Source organism: Lemur catta, chromosome 1, assembly GCF_020740605.2.
Source record: "Lemur catta isolate mLemCat1 chromosome 1, mLemCat1.pri, whole genome shotgun sequence".
NCBI classification, from domain to species: domain Eukaryota; kingdom Metazoa; phylum Chordata; class Mammalia; order Primates; family Lemuridae; genus Lemur; species Lemur catta.
The window spans coordinates 93,761,766-93,783,537 of record NC_059128.1 but is presented as its reverse complement, the minus strand read 5'-3'; the positions used below and the strand labels follow the sequence as shown (position 1 = coordinate 93,783,537).

General features: G+C 37.4%; 1 protein-coding gene across 1 annotated transcript in view; it reads right to left on the bottom strand.

Annotated features, from left to right (window-relative positions):
* Nucleotides 1–5,227: 5,227 nt before the first annotated feature.
* RAB8B (RAB8B, member RAS oncogene family) overlaps nucleotides 5,228–21,772 on the bottom strand; it is a 68,159-nt gene continuing 51,614 nt past the window's right edge. The window contains exons 3-8 of the mRNA XM_045540722.1: nucleotides 19,684–19,744; nucleotides 13,769–13,846; nucleotides 12,705–12,794; nucleotides 11,182–11,247; nucleotides 8,618–8,668; nucleotides 5,228–7,788 (exon numbers count right to left, since the gene is read on the bottom strand). Coding sequence (XP_045396678.1) covers nucleotides 7,696–7,788; nucleotides 8,618–8,668; nucleotides 11,182–11,247; nucleotides 12,705–12,794; nucleotides 13,769–13,846; nucleotides 19,684–19,744 — 439 coding nt within the window. The 3' untranslated portion in view covers nucleotides 5,228–7,695. The remainder of the gene's footprint in view (nucleotides 7,789–8,617; nucleotides 8,669–11,181; nucleotides 11,248–12,704; nucleotides 12,795–13,768; nucleotides 13,847–19,683; nucleotides 19,745–21,772) is intronic.

The following is a 21,772-nucleotide window of genomic DNA, read 5'->3' as shown; positions in this document are numbered from 1 at the left end:
GAGTCTGCCCCTCTATCTATGAAGACATCTTTTAACTGATGTCTGTTCAAATAGAAGAGGGGAAAGCAACTAGAAAACTGGCAAAATCTCCAGTAAAATAGTCACCTTAGCATTCATGGTTATTTACTGGGGAAAAACTTACTTCAAGCTTTCACTGAATAATAATAGCATTTTACATTGCTATAATGCATTGCTGTTGCAAAGCACTTTTACACTGCTTTCAACAATCCTGTTTACAAGTGAGGAATTCGAGGCTAAGTAATGGTGCTATTGACTCCTGAAGTTTTTATGAACTATTAGTTTACCCCAAAGACATAAAAACAACAAGGTACTAAATGATGTTGGCTAAAAGGTGATTGGGGGATGGGGACAGGTAACCCCTGTGGATATTGTTCAATGAATGTACTTGAGCTTTGTTTGTGTTCTGGAGTGTTGATAGATTTATATTTATTCAATCATTTATTCATTCATTCAAAATATAAGCATTAGGTGCAATGTTGGGCATTGGGAATATACCAGTGAAGCAGATGTGCTCCTGTCTCCACGGAGCTTACATTCCCACGGGGAAGGCAGACAGGGTGCTGTGGGAATACACAAGAAGGGGGAAGGGTACCCAATCCAAACTTGTGAGGTTTTGCTAAAGAAAGTAGCACCTATTCATTCTTCAGGTCTCAGTTTAGGAGTTAGCAAAGCTAGGCAGTAGGGCAGAGATGGAAGGATGAGTGGAAAGTCCTCAAAGTGAAAGAAAAGGCATCTCTGAGGGGCAGAGGTAATTCAGGATGGCCTGAGTGTGTGAGGAGAGGAACAGGAGAAAAGACTGGAAAGGCTAACAGGGGCCAGGTCACAAAGGGCCTTACAAGCAGTTGTATGGATTTTAGAGTTTACCCAAAGTCATGCATTTTAACCAGTGACATAATCAGATTTGCTTTGTAGAGATATGAAAAATGGGATTCCAGACAGGAGGCCCTTGGCATTACTGCAGCATGAGATGACACAGGCTCGAATCAGGGGATTAGCAGGAATCTGGAGGGAAGCAGACAAACTGAAGAGAGATTCAGGAACTGCAAACAGATTTAGTGACTACTGAACTACAGGGAACGAGAGGGATACGTCAAGGATGATGACTTCTAGAGGTTTTTGGCTCAAGTGGTTGCTGTGGAGACAGGAGGAAGAGAGAGTATGGGAAAGGAGACGTGATAAGGGGCACCATTTTGGATGCTCTGAGATCGAGAAGCTTGAGAACACTCCAAATGGAGTTGTTCAGTCGGCAAATGGATGGATATTCAGGATCAGCATGGACCTGGATTGCAAACCTAGAACTGAGACTCTTCTGAACACTTGAAGCCTTGATAGTGGGTGGAATCACTAGAGAGTCAGTAAAGCAAGGACAGACCTTTGCCAAAACACCAGCACTTTAAGGTATGAGAAGAGAAACTCAAAGGAAACTGAAAAGGAACAGCTAGGAGGGCACCAAGAAAACTAGAGGAATGTGGTGTCGTGGAAGTCAAGGGGAAAGACATTCCAGAAAGAAGGGCTATTGAGAGGTTAAATAAGCTACTAGTGAAATATGTCTGCTGGATTTAGCCATTAGTGACCCTAACAGACACAGGAGCAAAAGCCAGTCCACCAAGTGTTCTCGAATGAACATGTAGTGAGAAAAAGAGAAAAGAGGAGAAATGTAGGCTTGGAGGAGAGGAGACAGGGCACCATCTGGAGGAAGACATGAGATTGAGGGATCCATCAGAATACCCAACCTGGTTTCCTTGGTAACAAGTGATGTAGTTTGATCCTGCTGGGATCCTCCAGGAGAGAGTGAAGCTACTTGCCCTGGAGGAGTCAACCTGAAGACCCAGGTTTTATTAAGCACTGTTTTGTTGATGGTACAGTATGAGAGTCTTAAGGAAGTATCACTTAGAAATAACTACATACTCAGAATTAATTCAGCTTCAGCTTGCAAACAATACTCACTACTGAATTTTTTTAAAAAAGGCAATGCAAGAGAAAGAAATCTTAAGATAGAAAAACGAGGGAAAATGGGTCATAAGAAATCAGATAAATATTACTTAGCTACCTAGTTTCTTCTAAGTATCCATGGTCATAATGCCAAGAAGATGATTTAATTTGTATTCAAATTTACAAACCATAAAAAGAAATAGCTTCATTTAGACGTCAGAGAGACAAATTACAATGATGGTAGAATATCAGATGATCTGCAGTAGAGTTATTACTAGTGTTTCATAGAATTTCAGAGCTAGGAAAGGATTCAGGGATCATCCAATATAATTAAAAAAAAAAAAACCAAACAGATAAGAAAACAAACCTAGAAAATGCCCCATTAATTAGCAGCAGAACCAACTTGCAACCTGGAAGTCTTGATTTGTAGCTCAGGCCTCTTTGTACTAGATCCAACTGCCTCAGTTGAGATATTGTTATTTTTGATAATTTATTGACCCCTGTAGCTACCTATATGAAATATTTATTTTCTCTAAAATTTATTACAATATTTACTCCTAAGGAACAAAGACTTAGTTCATATAGATATTAAGCAGTTGCTATTCTTATACACAGCAGTTGCTACTTTCCTTTCATGTCATCGTCCAACTACTTTTACCTTAGAATATGTATATGTAAATATACATATTTATTTATTTTACTTGCTATGGGGCATTCTCATATATCCCTGGAACTAATATTGGAAAACCTAAATCTTGAGGGTAGGAAACAGGAAGGGGCAAAGAGGGTTTACTCAATTTATCAATACCTCAACGGTGTTCTGGGTGATTGATCTTAGCAAATGGAAATTCTTCTGTATTTAATAATGGTATTAAAAAAATAATAGTATAAGGTAAGGACCAGAATAAAGGCCAGATAATGAAGCTTCTCATTGCTGCAATTACTGAGGCATTTATGGATTTATAATACTTCAAATCTTTCTTTAAATTAAAAAGTAAATCAAGAACAAAACTTATAAATTACACATAGCTTTCTTCAGTGGCATGTTAATTTTTATGACTACCGAAGTTGACCGATCCTTTCAACATTTATTAAATACCTACTATGTGCCAGACCCCTTATTGGGTATGGTGGATACAAAAACTAAAGATGTGTTTCCCACCCTTCAGGTGCTTGGAGTCTACCTAGTAGGGAAAGAAAGTAAACAGATGACTCGAATCCAGTGCGGTAAGCAACACTTTGGGCATACACTGGAGGCTTCTAACCAGGGATGGTTGGTGGCTAAAATCTTCCCAGAGAAAGCCTTACTGTAAGTCTTGAAAGGTAAGTGGAAGCTAGCCAGGCAAAGAGGTAGGAAGGCAGCAGAGGGAGCAACATAAGCAAAGGAATGGAAAAGCACGATGTGTCTGGGGAACTGCAATGACTGGCGAGGTTCAAAGGTTCAATCCATTTCAGAGAGTCATGAGTATTTTCATTACATAGTTTTTATTTTAGACGAACATTATTGTAAATAAAAAAAGTTCACCTGGAATAAAATCCATTTTTTTTTTTTTTAAAAAAACACAGCATCAGTATCAGTACACAGTTAATGAACTGGCTTAAACAAGATTAAACACATGACAGGTCAACTTTATCTGCAGGAGCTTTTCACATTAAGCCATTGGAGCAAAAATAAAATATGTTTAAACATATACAGTAGGATAATTCTATGGAAAAACTAGATATTCTCCATTAGGGACATGATTTTTGTCAAATAGTTTATGGTATTTTGCATTAAAGGAACTGCAGTGTCAGCTGCAAACAAACAAAATAAAACCCATCTGTAAGGCCATAGGCATGAACTATGATTCACATTTTTTAAAAAGGTAAGAAAATGAAATAAGATGTTCTATTAGTTCTTGGCAACAAGAAATGCAATTGCATATGGCACATGCATTTCAAGAAATTAAGTTAAGTCTGAAAATATTCCTAAAATAAGTTTTTAGGGATAAAATAATTGTTTGCTAATTGTTTGCTAATTTTCATTTCTGTACATTTCAGTCATTTAGATTTTTTCATAGTGAACATGACATTAATTTTATTAGTCTAAAAGAAAGATTGATTCTACTCTAAAATTGTGCTAGAATTTGAAGTTTTATTAGCATATCCTGTCCTTCCAGGTCCCTCTATATATACATCAAGGGATTTCATTTTTAAACATTCCTTTCTGCCCACCCCAGGCCCTCCACCCTTTGGATGTAACAAAAATGAAAAAGTAATGTCTTTTCTGTTTAAAAAATAAATTCTAAAAACCCTGATTACAGGAATGAGTGCTTAAAATTTGAGATAAGTAAACCAAACATACTGAAATTCAGTTTTAAAATTTTAAGCTTAGAAGCTCTTCTTTAAAGATTAAGAACTAAATTTGTAAAAGAATTTAAGTCATGAATTTGCAAAGAATGTCTGCTTACATGTATCACTTACTTATCACAGGAAAAACTTTATAAGCCTTAATACAGACTCTCAGCATTCAGAACCTGTAAAATGGAGTTATAATCTCTTACTTAGAAACTTCTGCAAAAATGTATCTATATTGCACAGCTAAATTTATTAATGGAGACAAGGAGATAATACTCTTTTTACTCTACTGGATATGACATGTATGTTCTACTCTAAACTAAGGTATCTCCTATCTTTTTCAAAGATGCCTTCAGTTCAAAACAAAACATATAATCTAAATTTTGTTGGATGCTTAAAGGCTGGCTCACTGTTTTTCTACCAGGTATTAGAATACTATTATAGTTAGCTAAATGAGGTATAATTAAAAAATAGTCCTTCAAAGTAAAGAGTATAGTCTTCTGAAAATTTATAACAAAGACTGCACAAAATGTTTATGTAAGTAGTAAGAAACCCTGCAGCACCTCCTAACTGATGCACAGGTGGATTATTTTATCATAATCTGTCTGAAGTAAAATATAGCTAAAATAAGTTCCCAGTGAAACATTTTACAATCAACTGACTTACATGCTACTTAGTTACAGCTACATTTTCACTGAAACCCTCAGCATCTACTTGAAAAGGTCTAATCCAATCATTGTCAAAACTTAGCACATTGATAATAAAGTGCAGCCACTGAACCACTAATACTGCTGCAAAAATCTTCATGTACCTTATCCGTAAGACCACAAAAATGTTCACAAAAAACTAGATTTCCTCAGTTTCAGCAGGGAACAGACAATTATCTGTCACTAAATTCATCTACAAATAGAAAAAATAATGCACTATATGTACATTATTAAGCAAAGTGGAATATTTATTGGGTCATTTTACCATGCAGAAAGTGAATTTCCTATGGTCTTAGCTCGATTTATATACAATTTAGCAAAGCTAAATGTAAGAAAATAGCAAGGACAATTTATTTTATATAACAGAGCATACACTCCCAATTTGCTGCTACTTCAAAGAGCACTTTTAGACTCATCTAACTTTTTTACAGGCTCTTTCAAAGGGAAGTTCATGGAGACTAGTTGTTAGCCCATATAAGACAAAAGAAGAGAGGAAATTGAACAAACAAAAAGCATTCTGTTAAAAAAAAAATATAAAAAGCTAACCACAGAATATGTCAGTTTTGGTTTGCAGACAACCCCTGAGATATAAACCAAAGTGTTAAGACACCAAATAGTCAGAGGTAAATTACTAAGAGAATTACATTCATACATGGTGTCATAGCACTTGCCTTTTAGAAAGTACTTTGTTACCATCCAGAAAGCTTAACTGCTTGGAATTTTTTTCAGAAAATTAGTGAAAACAAGATGTTTCTAAGAAATTATTTTTTCTTTTTGAGAATGTATTTAACTTGAAGACAGTAGATTTACAATCAAGTTTCAATCATGGAACTACTGATTATACTGGAAAAGCAATGGCTGACTTTTAAGCCTATAGGTAACTATAAAAATTATTAAGGAGGCTAAAATTTGTCAACAGTAAGTTTGATGTACCCATTAAAAATAGCTCTGGCACATTTGCAGTTACTAAATTGTTCCCAAGTTTTCAAACAAGTAGTAAAGGTTGACTGGTCCAAGCATTTTAAGGACATATCTTAATATTAAGCAGAATTCTCTGTGCTAGGTAACAAGCAATCCATTTAGACTTCCATCTCCTGTTCTTAACTATTAAGCACAACAGTAGCCGTTGTGAAGCAAGTTAGGCATAACAGGAAGAATAATTAACAGAATTCATTTCCATAATCACCTCTGTATTATTGCCTTCTGTGTTATGGCATTGAAGGCTAGAATAACAGCAATGACATAGTGATCTGAATTTGGCACATAAGTTAACACTAAATACCTTTTTTTCTTATGTGATGGTTTCATCTACAAAAGGTATACCAGTACCAGTGTTTGGTGAGAAAGGCAACTAAGCTTTTGGTGGGCTTTAGCCCAAATGACTAGACTAAGTTCTATAACAATGAACCTAAACAGATGGAACTTGGTTCTACATACTCAACAACAGGTGTTATAAAACTGAAACCGTGATCATATTTTCTCTAATGAAAAGGTGAGACTTTTCCTAGAGGCTGCACTAGGTCTAATTACCTTCATTAAAAAAATAACTCATTCAAATAAAAACAGAACCAAAAATCATTATTTTCACCAATACCAAGAGCTATCTCTATTCAGTTTATATCAAAAAGTTAATCTCCCTATAGGTAAGCTTTCTGCGAGCTAAAATCTAAATCTAACTTTTGTTAACTTTTGCAGACAGGGATTATGGTAAGAATTGGGTATTACAACTAAACCAGCAAGCTAAGGGGTGAACCTTAGAAAAAATACATTACATACCCTATGTGACAGAGCCATAGTTATATGCTGAAATAAAGCCCTAAATGGTACATCTTTCTGCCTATGTAAAATTGCAGCTTAAGAAGTTCACAAATAGAAATACAACAACACTCAAATATGTTATTAGTTTTAGATAAGTGAATAATTACAATAAATCAAACGAGAGAAAGAATAGCAAATACAAACCCCAGGAAAAGTGAGATTACGGTAATTTCCAAATACAGTTTCTATAGATTAGGCAGAGGTAATCAATTTATAGTGTGATTCATTCAGCCACCCAGACTCTCTCACAAAAAGGTCAGGAATGAGGCAAAACTCTTAACGATCTGAAGAAATAAAGACATTGTAGCCTCTGACGAATAGATGGGCATTTTTATAAAATTTTAAAATGCATTTAATGATTCTTATTTAAGAAAATCACAAATCGAAGCATTTAAATAAATGCTTCCAATGCAGTAACATTTGGCTACATGAACCAAACCAAATATCTTTTAATTTTAGTTTATTAACCTCTGCTCTAAATGTTCTGCTCTCTTTTAAACATCCCCAAATGTACAAATCTGTCTCAAATTTCATGACACAAAAGTGTGCAAACATACGTCTAAGATTGTGCTGTAAATAGGGAAGGCTAACACTGATGTGCAAAGTGAAAAAGAAAGATAGCAGCTTCTGCAAAAGGCAATAAGACAAAGAAAAAACAAGTTAGGTCCTGCAAGTGTCTCCACTTCATTGCTTCCATGTTTGAAAAAAGGAGCCTGTTCCGTGAGGCTGGAATCCACGTGGCACTCTGTGTTGAGAGGTCTAAGTTGAGTGGTGCTCTCAGCAGCAGCCGGCGGTGTGATTCTGAGGCTGGGTGACCTGTGCTTTCAGAGAAGCAGGAAAGGGCCCTCTAGGTGTGCTGCAGTCTCTCAGAAAGAGTTCATCAAAGTAACGAACAACGGAAGAAACTGGTCTTCTTTGATCGGTTTTCTGTTATTTTCACTGGTCCACCTGCTCCTGCTGAATTGCTGTCGTTCTAAAAAAATAGAATATAAAGTTACCAAGGAAATAAACGTTTCACGGTTTGATCCCAATTATCTAAAAAATGAAAATAGCAAACCAAACTGTGTGAAATATGTATTCTAGTGAAATGTGCATTTCACTAGAGTATTTTACTAGGAAAGAAAATAGTTAAGCACCAGTGTTGTCTTTTTCTTTGGAAATGGTAAATTAAAAAGAGAAAAATGTCCTTAGGATAGCACTTTTTATGTTAATAATACATTAGATAGGAAGTTCCTATTTCTAGTTCAAAGAAATTATAACCAATGAAGTATAAAGTTTCAAAGGTAATGACGGAAACAATGTCAAGATACTGGTATAGGCAACCGTGTTAGAGGTAAGAAGAGTTGAGTTGGTAACATAAGGTATACGGTTATATTCAGGATTCAGGTTAAAACAAACTTCCAAGGTTGTCCTAATGATTCATCACTTAAGATAGTTTCAAATTTAAGCAAATTTTAGCAACTTCAGTATCACAATTATATAGATATAAATATCTGTCACATGAAAACTGAACTAGATAATTTTATGGCAAAAATCTAATTTGTGCCATTATTATTTTCATTATTCTGATCAACATTCAGTTAAAGACCACTTAAAGAGACAGATGAAAGAACTGAAACAGCTGTAGTTCAGAAATAAGAATCCTTAACAAACAGAAATAAGAACCAGCATTCAACCAAATCAATATCTGAGTCAGGAAAAAAATGATTTTAATGTGAATATATTTTAATCAAGTCTATCATTTTCATCAAATACAAAATAAAAAAAGCATAATGGAAATAAAAATTGTTAGTGATACAAACCATTTTTCTGTTGAGTTTTGTCATTATATCTCGTGCAAGTGTAAAAAATGCCTACAGGTAAAACAAAAATTTTCATTATTATATAGTCACAATATATTTTAAAATAGAAATATAGAATTTTCATTATTTCACCATAAATATATTACTCTAAAGTTTTAAATTCAGAAAATAACAATTATAATCATAATATGCACCTGAATGTTACATGCTTTTTCAATTATATCATAAACGTTTTCCAAAGTTATCAAACTGTCATGCATCAGATATTTCCTTCATGTAATATCTGATACAAGTTCTTAATATGACACATGTTGAGTTATGAGTAGCTTCCTCAGTACACCAAGAACAGGGAAGAGGGTCTGTCTAAGCCAGCCACATCCCCAGAGCAGGGCACAGTGTCTGGTCTAGGAAATGCTGAATGTTTGTTCAATGAGTGAATGAATGATTATGTATTATCCTGTAGCTCTAAAATTTGTCTTCACAAAAGCATCTACTTTTTATTTCTGATCTCCTCTTTCAAATTGCTCTCACTCTTACACTTGAGTACGTATATCTTCCATGTCTTCACACTCCAGTATCCCAACAGTTCCTACAGCTCAGGAAATTCCCCTCCATGGAAATCAGTCCAGTGGAAGCAGGACAAATCTGATTAATCTCAGTGATACTTTATCCATAGTGTCTTTTGACTCAAACCAAATATTTTTTAAACCCATTTAGTTTTGTTTCTACAAAGCCAAGAACCATTAAAGCTTCTTCAGTTGTCTCCCTGTTAAACCCACTGTTATGTCAGCCTCTTTGTTCCCAACTACTCTTGATCCCCAAAAACTGTTTAGGAAAGGGATTATTTCCAATCCAATCAAATAGAAACAATATGGTAGCTACTATTATTACTCATTGTCAGCGTCTCACTGTCACACTGGCCACCTATGAGTCTAAGTTTCTAAATAAGCCCATCTCAGTTTTCATGAGGCTAACCACACTAATTGAAAGCTCTGGAAAAATTGCTAACATTTGTATGATGCCTGGCTAGAGCAAGCAGCTCAGCAACTCCCAGCTGTATACCTCCCTAATCAATGCTCTCTCTAAGCCACAGCTATGATCAGGGTGCAGGTACTAATGGAGACTGAGCCTGTTCCATTAAGTCAGGGTTCATTCTGTGGAAGCAATCCTATGTGGGCCACCCCAGTGAGCGAGCTTTTCTCCTGCCTCCACCATTCAAGCTGACTTAAGTAAGGCTCCCCTCTTTCTGATGGAGTGAAATCCTTTTGTGGCAAGCAGAGAGAAGTGTTTTTCTGCTTAAGTAAGTTTGTGTAAATAAATCAGTAGAGACTTCCTGTTTCCTAACTCCCATTAGCCAACCTGAAAGAATGACTATTAGTTATTTAAAACAAAAAGTTCTGATCCGTGTCCACTGGCTAATAAAGTCATTTCAATCTCAATTTTTAGGCCGGGCGTGGTGGCTCACGCCTGTAATCCTAGCACTGTGGGAGGCCGAGGTCAGTGGATCGTTCGAGGTCAGGAGTTCGAGACCAGCCTGAGCAAGAGTGAGATCCCGTCTCTACTAAAAATAGAAAGAAATTATCTGGCCAACCAAAAATATATATGGAAAAAATTAGCTGGGCATGGTGTCACATGCCTGTAGTCCCAGCTACTCGGGAGGCTGAGGCAGAAGGATCGCTTAAGCCCAGGAGTTTCAGGTTGCTGTGAGCTGGGCTGATGCCACGGCACTCACTCTAGCCCGGGCAACAGAGTGAGACTCTGTCTCAAAAAAAAAAAAAAAAAAATCTCAATTTTTAGCCATTATGCTATGATGAACAGTGAGTAGCTTAAGAAATTAAATGTTAATGAGACCACCAGCATTTATTAAGTGAATATTACATGTATTGTTTTTATGGTCAGTTTAAAATATGTTGTTTTAAAAAGAAAACATCATCAGCAATTCTGCTCTTATGATGAAGACCTATTCTTAGAAGATTTTAGATGATTTGGTTTTCATTAACAGCTTACTTAATGAAAATTTATTAAAGCTACTCTCTGATAAACACACTTTCTTATTTCTACTAAATGCCACTGTAGTACCATGTATTGTGTGTAATCTACTTCAAATGTGTACACTAAGGGAATCTGTTCAATAACAGTTCAACTCTCTCTTGAGAGACTACAGACACAAAAGGAATTTAACTCTTCCGCTACAGGCTACGATAGGATGACGTGAATGATGACAGATGAGCAGAGAACACTGCCTGGTCTGCTAGTCAGTATTTCTAGCTTCCCAAACAAAGGGCAAAACTGAACTTAAACTGAACTTCTAATCTTCTGTTCAGCGAATCTTAATTGAGCAATCTAATATAACCCATGTGGAGGCTGGATGCTAGAAATTCAACAATCAGAGTCCACAAAAAAGTCAGAAGCACAAAGTGCACAAAGTGCACAAAGTGGAGGTGGGTCAACAAAAAGCAGATTTCGCTAGATCAGAAAACACCAAGGCTTTGAGAGGTGCTTGAACACAGGCACCTACGCACTGGTGCCACCACATAACAAGTCACCAAATGTTTCCTTCTTACCTCTTCTACATTTGTACTGGATTTTGCACTTGTCTCCAAGAATTTAATTCCATAGTCAATTGCTAGCTGAAAGGCAAACAGAGACATTGAAATTCAGTGAAAGTTGCTTGAACATAGAAAGCATTTCTATTTTTTAGATTTTTCAAAGGTAGTATTTATTTTAGAACTCCTGTGGTTCTCAAATTTTTTTGCTTTCTTCTGTTGTTTTTGGAATTTACTAATTCAACTTATGAGAAAAATGGCACAACTTCCATTTAAAATACAATTTAAATACTTCTTTTTTTTTCTATTATACTTCAAGTTCTCTAATATACTTACAAGAAAAACTATGAGATAAATTCCCACCCCTACAATTAACTTGGGATTAATTTGCCCCTTTTATCTGCTCCAAAAGTACAATTCTCCAACGGTTACTCTACTACTTTTAATTGCTTTTTTTTTTTTTTTTTTTTTGAGACAGAGTCTCGCTTTGTCGCCCAGGCTAGAGTGAGTGCCGTGGCGTCAGCCTAGCTCACAGCAACCTCAGACTCCTGGGCTTAAGCGATCCTCCTGCCTCAGCCTCCCGAGTAGCTGGGACGACAGGTATGTGCCACCATGCCCGGCTAATTTTTTCTATATAGATTTTTAGCTGTCCAAATCATTTCTTTCTATTTTTGGTAGAGACGGGGTCTCACTCTTGCTCAGGCCAGTCTCGAACTCCTGACCTCGAGCGATCCAACCGCCTCGGCCTCCCAGAGTGCTAGGATTACAGGCGTGAGCCACCGCGCCCGGCCTTAATTGCTTTTAATAAATTGGTCCATAATAGAACAAAAGCTTAAATACTGAAGTGCACCTTGCTTTGATTTCTACTGAGACAAACTGTGAACTCTTCCATATTTCCATCTACCCCCAGAAGAGTTTCTAGTTCATTTACAAGTTTGCAGTCAGATTGAAAAACAAGATACATTCTGCATATATCATTAAAAAAAAAAAAAAAGGCTAAAGCAAAATTCCAAGATTTAAAAAGTAAAGTCAATTTAGAAAATGCCACAGAAGTAATAAGGTACACAACATAAATCTTTTTCATTACTGGACATAAAAGAGAGAAATACCTCTAAATGATTCCCATAGCTTATCCATTATGACCTAAATCTAAAAAATGATTACTGTTGAAACTTCACCTATCCTATAACCTTTTGAAAGAAAATGAATTACTTTAACTTTAAAACTGAGCATTTTCACACAAATCTGAAAGAAACAACCTGAAGTCTAAGCTGCAGGAATCCTAGAAAGGACCAATTTGTATCTCCCAGAAAACATTAGCAAATTCTTTAGGAATGAGTCATGACCACACAGTATAAGGAGCTGGATCTGGAATACTAATTCCCACCATTCAAGTATAGATTACCTCTTTGTTGCTGATATCCAATTTTAAAGGATTTAAGCAGAGATATGTTTAAAACCTAAATTGATAGTTAAATACTAAGAAAATAAATGTTTAATGTGAGCAAATTCCAACCTTTATCCATTCAATTCAAATTTACCTTCTCCCCTCTTTCTTTTGACACTTGTCTTTTGTCATTCATATCACATTTGTTACCCAGGATCATTCTTTCAACATCTGAAGAGGCATGCTGCAGGGAGAAAATAATATGCTATCAGAACAGCCTGAGAAAAATGAGTTATTCAATAGACAAATCCTAATCTGTCAGAAACACATCTGTGAATTTAATAATTAGGCAAATAATCTTTCATTCCACACAGGGCTTGATCCAGAGAAAGTTTGAAGACGGGAGGAGGGGCAAAGTCACAGCATAAGAGCCTTCGCGGAGCCTGTGCAAACCTTTTTCCCCAGAGGGGCCACAGTCATTCTCATGTCATTTTCTGCACGTGAACAAACAGAAATAAAACTTACGGTTATCTAACGACAAAACTTCCAAATGTTTGTTTGGTTCAAAGAAGGAAAAAAACTTGGTACTTAGTGACCCAATGGAGAAAGTATGCTGGATTCTGAACTATTTAAAAAATAAATTCATGTGGGTTAATATATATGTGTACAAAATTATTCCAGAGTCAGATTTCTGTCTGAAATGTCAAAGACATAAAAAAAAAATTTAATAGCAATTATCCTGGAATTAAAACAAATTTCAGATGTCTAAGATGGAGAAAATGTCAGAAGGGCAGAAAGTTGCCAGAGTAAAAATATATTTTTGCTAGGCAAACAGCATGGTGGAATAGCTAGAGCCTGCGAATCACGTGTTTTAATCCTGGCTCTCTTTTTTAAAGGCTGTATGAGCACAGGCAAGTCACTTCTTTCTGGCCTTAGTTCCCTGGTGTGTAAAATGGGGATTTGGATGAGATTATTTCCCAGATCTGGCCTGAGTTTAACATTCTGTGAAATTGCTCCTCCTCTCCCCGCCGCCTCCCGCGCCCCACACAGTAGTCAGGCCGGCAGCAACAGAGCCCCAGGCCTTTGTGGGGCTCCTCAGAGCCAGGGCGTAGCCGCCCAAGCCTGCTGCCACAGCCCAGCTGCCCTCAGAGACAGAGGAGCCCTTCACAGGCCCAGCGGGACTCTGCCCGAGTAGCAGCCTTGGCTTTCCGTGCATACCTCTTCGATGTTTCTTATCCAGTTTTTAATATTGTCAAAGGACTTTTCATTTGTGATGTCATAGACCAGCATAATTCCCTGTAAGAGGAAAAAAAGATCTTTATTTAGTACCGTATATATTTACAGTTGTAGTATATAAAGTCAGTGTACTGCTGCCCTCTAGAAACCTATTGTCCTTTTTAGTCTTCAAAAAGGAGTTTATAATAAATTTGAAGAGTACAGAGAAACAAAAATCAATAGATAAATTCTTCCATTGTCTCACCATGTAAATAAATAAAAACTCGGATAACATTTTCACTGTTAACCTTTAATGAATTAGTGATTGTTGTAAAGGTGATACACCCTTTCTACCTGACCTAACATGATAACAATCGGCACCAATTGGGGCTGAAAGAGTGTTTAAGTTAAAACAGAGATAACGTTGACAGTAAGAGGTAATCACTTCCATTGTACACTTGCTTATTCCAAGTAGAAACTGTCTTGCTTCTTGTTCCTCTACTAAGATTGAGACCACACTGCTTTAAAATTATTTTTTATATAGGCTGATCAAAATGTCACTCTTCAAGTAAATCACAGACACTTAAAATATAATGCATTTGTCATACTGGTTTAATGAAAGGCATTGTTGTCATATTTTTTAAGACTACATATCTGGGATTTCTCAAAGATTTACCTTCCAAATGTTTCAACTAATATCTGTATGCTAACTATTCCAGAATCTATATCCCCAGACCACACTTCTGTACTCACTCACCTGTCCATCAATTCAACGAATATTTAGTGAGTACCTACTGTGTGCTTGATACTACACTAGTGCCACCAGCAGTGAACAAGCTAGACAAGGTCCCTTCCTCTTGTGGATGGCTAGCAGAGAAAATAGACAATGAACTAATAACTATACAATTAATTAAAATTTTGACAACTGCTATGAGGAAGCACAGGGAGTTCTGAGCACATATCCTAGGGATGTAATCTAATCTGGCTGAGAGGCTGAAGTGGTCAGGGAAGGCTTCCCTGAGAAAATGACATTAAAGCCAACATCTGAGGGCTGAGTAGACAAACTAGCCAAAGGGGTGGGGGCTGGAGTAAAGAGGGGAAGACCACGGTGCCTGGCAAATAGCAGAAACATTATGAATATCTTGCTGACACTGAAGGTCCAGAGCCCACTGGACTCAGTGAAAGCAAGTTTGCATGGCAAGGGCGCACAGACCTAATGGGAGAAGGGCATGAGATGAGGCCAAATAGGTAGGCAGAGGCCAGATGTGCCTTGGAGACCTCTGTCTGGACATTGGCTGCCAGATATCCCCTGTAGTCACTGCACACTCAACTAAGCAAAACATGAGATTGTCTTGTCTCCTCTGAATCTTCTATTTTTCCTTCTATGATCATTTTGGTGAATAACAATACAACCTTATCTTCCCCTCCACAGACAACTGCTCACTAAATCCTGTAGCCCCAACAACCTCAGTATTTCCACAATCTGGCCCTTCCCCCAACACACACATGGCCTTATTCAGATTTTCATCAATTATTCTTTACCTAGATTACTGTCATAGCCTTTAATTGGTTTCTCTGCTTTCATTCTTAAACTCTTATTTATTTACTTTTTGAGCAGATGAGTGCTGTGAAATGATTTACCTTTTATTTATTTACTTTTTCAAATAAGCATAACATCTTTTTTGGGGAGAGGGGTTATCCATAACCTTGGGCATTTATCATTTCTTTGTGTTAGGATATTCTAATTCTACTCTTTTAGTTATTTTAAGGTATACCCTAACTTATTATTGATCATAGTCACTTTGTTATGATATCAAATATTGTCTTAACCTCTTCTAATCCACTTTCCATAGAGGCACCAATGCTATCACTTCATTGCTCAAAATCCTTTAGTATCTCTCCAATGCCCTCAAAATTAAATTAAAAATTCCTTAGTATGGCAGGCAAAGTCCTTCAAGGTGTGGCTTCCAACTTTGTAAGTAAATGTAAAATATAAATGTAAATAAATATAAAACATATAAAACACACATATATCAGACAAAAGAATTCAGGAAATAAAATATTAACAGAACGTATCTCTCTCAGACTGGTGGGATTTTGGGTGATTTCCTGGGATTTTCGAACATGTTTATACTATCTGTATCCTTTTTGCAACCAGAAAAAAATATCTTATTGTTTAAATAACAAACAATATTCTCCTCTATCCTCCCTCCTCCCTGCCTCAAATGCAAATGCTTTACTTTGAGTGCACATTCTAAAGGAGATTTTATAATTGTCTCATTATAAATAATTTTATTTTTAAAAAATCAAAATGGAGAACTATACAACCTAAAAATGGTTACACTGGCAAATTATATGTTATGTATACTTTACCACAATAAAAAAAATCAAGGTGAATTCTGAACAATTCTTTTTTTTTTTTTTTTTTTAATTTTATTTATTTATTTATTTATTTTGAGACCGAGTGTTGCTCTGTTGCCCGGGCTAGAGTGAGTGCCGCAGCATCAGCCTAGCTCACAGCAACCTCAAACTCCTGGGCTCAAGCGATCCTTCTGCCTCAGCCTCCCGCCCGAGTAGCTGGGACTACAGACATGTGCCACCATGCTCAGCTAATTTTTTTTTCTATATATATTTTTAGCTGGCCAGATCATTTCTTTCTATTTTTTAGTAGAGATGGGGTCTCGCTCTTGCTCAGGTTGGTCTCGAACTCCTGACCTCGAGCGATCCACCCGCCTCGGCCTCCCACAGTGCTAGGATTACAGGCATGAGCCACCACGCCCGGCCTGAATAATTCTTGATTCAAAGTGTTTGGCTGCCTATATTATTAAAACTGACCAAATAACTGCCATAGTGCTACCATCCTTTGGGTTGTATGAACAACCTTGATCACTTACATGCCACGTCATCATTAAATTTCACTTCATTTGGTTAGCACAGAAAGTGTGAACACAGTGTGGTGTTAAGAGTACAGGTCTAGCTTGGGCTCCAACATGTATTAACTGAAATACCCTGGGGACATTATTTTATTCCTCTTAATTTCCATTTCCTCATTTGTAAACTGAGGACAATACCTCTTCTATGCTGGCTCATTTCGAAGATCTACTGAGATATTATTTTTAAACTATGTAACCTAGAACACAAGACATAATTTAGATTCAGTAAATGACAGCTATTATTAATTTATATCTTTTTTTGGTTTCAGTAGTAGAAATCATCTGACTACTGCTTATGTTTGTAAGCTAAGTGATATTATGAATCAGTTGGAAATACAAGTATATCAGTTAAAACTTTATATATCTGCTATTTAGCAATTTTTTAGGAACAAAATTCTGTCATATGTGGCAATATGGATGAGCTTGGAGGACATTATGTTAAGTGAAATAAGCCTGGCACAGAAAGATAAATACCACATGTTCTCACTCATGTAGAAGCTAAAAAAGTGGATCTCATAGAAGCAGAGAGTAGAATGGTGGTTACTAGAGGCTGGAAGGGGGAGGGGTGAGATAGGGCTAGCCAGAGGCTGGTTAATGGATACAAAAGTACAGCTAGATAGAAGGAGTAAGGTCTAGTGTTCTATAGTACTCTAGGATGACTGTAGTTAACAACAATGTATTGTATATTTTCAAATAGCTAGAAGAAAGAATTTTGAATGTTCTTAACACAAAAAAATGAGAAATGTTTGAGGTGATGGTTATGCTAATACTCTGATTTGATCATTACACACTGTATACACATCAAAATATTACACTGTACCTCATAAATATGTACAATTATGTATCAATTAAAATATTAGTAATGATAAAAAAGAGAATTTTAGAAAACACTTATGTATCTAGTGTGTACCCACAATAAGAATAGCTTCCTAAGAATTCAGAAGATGGTGTTGGTCTATCAGAAAGGCTGATAATGTAATGATAAAGTCCTTTTTTTCCCCAAAGCCTGATTGTTCATTAGGATTACTGCTGTGCCTGTGACTGTTGCTGAAGTTCTGAAATAGACCAAAAAATTGTGCCACAGTGGAGACTCCAGTACAGTGCTTGTCGACATGGTGCATGCCTGAACCAATCAAACTAAACCTGCCATAACACCACTTGGTGAAAATGGTACACTCCAACGGGAACAGGATGGCCCCACACCCCACTGGAATAGATGACCTGAGAGATCCAGGACTCAAGCAGAGCAGGATTTCCTGAAGATTTATCTAAGACTGTTTCTAGGTCTGAAATTTTCCACTGATTCACCCTTTCAGCAAGTACTTACTGAGCATCTACTATGTGTCAGACACTGGCAGTGTATATAGCAGAACAGAAGAGACAAAAATCTCTAGCTTCAAAATGGAAAAGACAATGCTATATAGAATGGCAACAATTTCTAATTATCTGAACTAATGTGAAGAAAGACTAGTAGTAGATAAAACAGACAATCCTCAACTCTAAATTAAATAACACATTCCAATGCCCTTTTTCTTCATACCACGAACCGGAGCTAGACATCTAAGTGCAACTGAAACATTTAATCCCACATTCCAAGTGTTCCTGCGCACCATCTAGTGAAAATGAACGTGCAAATGGTGCCAACACAGCACTCCCAGAATATAAAAGAACTGGTCAATAGAAAGGCTTGTGTGTCTAAGATGCCGCTACTCAGAATTACCTGTAAACAATTCCAAGTCATCCCTGTTATAATGTTCTTTTTATCCCTAAAATCTTTCCTGGGGGAAACAAACAAACAAATGTCTTCCTGGCACATACAGTAAGTCCCTTTCCTTTGATTCCAATCTAAGGAAATAGCAGCTGGCAACTATCTTTATTAAAATGAATGATCTTTCACAATCTTAAAAGTATTGTAGGGTGGAGTGTGGTGAACCTGTACAAATAAAATAGTTAGTGGTATACCTTTAAAAAATCCTTAATTGTTTTGTGGGGATGAGTTATATCTTCCTGGAGGCAAAGGACAGCTATCACCCCTTCAGCTCTGCCACCCTAGCACCACTCCCAGCAGTACAAGTCTTTTAAGCAATGAGTTGGGTATGATGGCAGCTGGTACCCTACAATATACCAGGTTAGGCTTCATAATCTCAATTGTTCAACCTTCAAAGACTCTCTGAGCATACTGGGTTTCATCATAACCCAAGGCTCCAACCTGTGCTTGGCTTAGGCCTAAAGGCCAGAGATACAGCCCTGGTGTGGGCCTGGCGTTTCCGGCATGGTTCAGCACAGCTCTGCTTCCAGGCTGCCTTATTCACCACTGTACTCCCAGCACCACACAGGACCTGCCCAGAGCCAACAAGCAATATAAATGCATTGAATAGATGAAGCCTCTTAGGATGGAAAATAACCAAGTAATGAAGTTACGATAACCAGGATAAGGCCAGAAGTAGCAAACAAGGACTTGATAGAGTCAAGATTCACTAGGTTCTAAGCCTCGAAGTGTCACAGACCATTCGGCTACTTTCTAGCCAGCGGCAGAATACTGGTCAAGGAGACTCCAGAGAGATGAGCACAAGCAGTGGATGTTGCGGAAGTGGTGGGAGCTAAGGGACGCTGATGGCAGGGGGGGGCCGAAGGAAGAGAGTGCAAGAAACGACTACTTAGTCACAGGGCTTGTGGTTTGCTAAGACTGCTGTAAGGTATTAATAAAGGAAAAATCATAAGAATATACAATCACCTAAATGTACAGAGCAGTTCTAGAACATTTAAAGCTAATTACCTGATTATTATTATGAAGACCAATGGCAAAGCATACAGCTATTAGAAACAAAACATAACCAAAAACCCCTGTAAATGTTTTGTTTTCACCTCAAAAAATGTATTTTCCCCCATTGTACTAGACTCCAGCTTGAATCCTATAATCTTGGCAAATAAATATGCATGTTTTATTTCCACTTGAAGAGTTACAAAACCCTCAAACACACTCACCATGGCTCCTCTATAGTATGCTGTCGTGATTGTTCGGAATCTTTCTTGACCCGCTGTGTCCCTAAAATTTGAAACAAAGGAGAGTGGTTTTAACCGTCATCACCAGCATCACCGAGGAGAGACCTTCAGTGAGAGGAGATATAATTCTGGTCTGCTCACAGCGCAGGGGTTGCAGGGAAGGAGAACAAGACACAAAGGGAGCCCAGTGCACACCTGAGAGCTGGAGGCGGTGGTGGCCACGGGAGCCTGTCAGGAGCTCACAATGACTTGGGTGAAAAACTTGGATCTTAACGATAAAAGCAGCAAGGGGAAAATACATGAGCCCTGCTAGAAACTGGCGTGTTGTATTAGTCAACCATATGTGGGAGAGAATAGAGAATAGTTCTAAATTCTTGGACTCCCAGAGGTAAGCTATGATCCTTTTGATGAGTGCTTAGTGATTAAGGCATTTTGCTTTCTTGACTGAACGTCTGATTTCCGTACAAAGCAAGCGGTTGAGCTGGACTTGCTACTGTGTACATTCTGCTCAGCAGAGCACAATAAAATGGATCTCCTCAAGAACTTCTTCAGTTATGGAGCCCATGATTTCATGGGAACCTGGAGTTCAACGCATAATTCTTGACAATGTTTCCAAAGACTTTTAAATATGAACAACACCTCAAAATTACATAAACTTTCATATATTGCTTTTTAGCTGATGGCATAACATTGTATACAAAAGTTTCTAATTACACTTATAGAAACAATCCTATAAAGGAAGTTGAATTTCCTTGATATTTGGGAAAATCAATGTTCTTAACTTTGCAACACACAGCCAGAATTAACTCACTCTCTGCGCTACTATGACAAACCAAATTGTACAATTTAATTGCAGGAGGGAAAGAGGCATTTATGGAAAAATATTAGAAATCTAGTACATACTAAATCCTAACAAAAGATGAAGGCCCAAGGGAAATACAATAAATTAAAAACAATAAATACCTTATCATTTATGTATATCTTACAAAACACTTTCACACTGCACTCACATGATGCCCACCACAGCTCAGTACGTGTGTGTATATGTGTTGGGAGGATGGGTGGTGTTACCATTGTTCTCGTTCTGCAGACAAGGGAACAGGTTCAGAGGGGCTGTATCCCCAGCTCTGCCCCTAAACAGCTCATACTCTTGAAGGAGACAATCATCCTAGGTCTCAGCTGCCCAGTGCATGGCCAGGCCTCACACAAAGCCATCTTATTCTGTGATTCTCTCACTGATCAGGATTAGACATATGGGGTACTTGTTTGGTGCACAGCAAATGAATCATGGGGAACATGGAAACTAAGCACCTTTGGGCAAACTAACCATATTTTCTTGACTCAGACACACCAGTAATCTAGAACCAGCTTTGCAGTGAGGATGGAGGAGAAATCCTACCACACTAAATGTGGGCTGTGAGGACTGAATGGAGACAATTTTGCTGCTAAGAGTAATGATGAATAGACAGGGCCATGAACTACATTAAGTTCTAATGAGCTATGATCACCTACAGGTTCCTAGAAACCCTCCTTATTGCTATGATCAAGACTGTTAGCACAGAGTCAAAAATTCTCTTTGTTTCCCTCGTATTAATAAAATGTTTTTTAATAATCTTTAAAATATTTGGCTTCTTCCTAAATGCCAACAGATGAAAAGGGTGGCCCGTGTTAACCTTCACAGTATTCTCCAGTGAAGTATACTGGGAACCCTTTGAAGCTGACCACCATGTTCCAGAGGATTTGGGTAGTTGTCCTGGCTTTATCACTAACCCAGATATATGCCCTCAGATGGACGTAAGCACTCTAAGTCCTAGTTTCCTCCTAGGAAGGGCTGGGGGATTTCAACGTAATATTCTCATTCTATCCCAATCCTGAGATTCAAAGAAGACAAAGATCCTAAGGAAAAGGCTGATATTATATTACTTTACTACTTATCCCTGCCTCCTTCTTAGTTTATGCTGCTCCAAATTCTAAGCTTTGTTTTTTTGTTTGTTTGTTTGTTTTTGTTTTTTGAGACAGAGTCTCACACTCTGTTGCCCGGGCTAGACTGCAGTGGCGTCAGCCTAGCTCA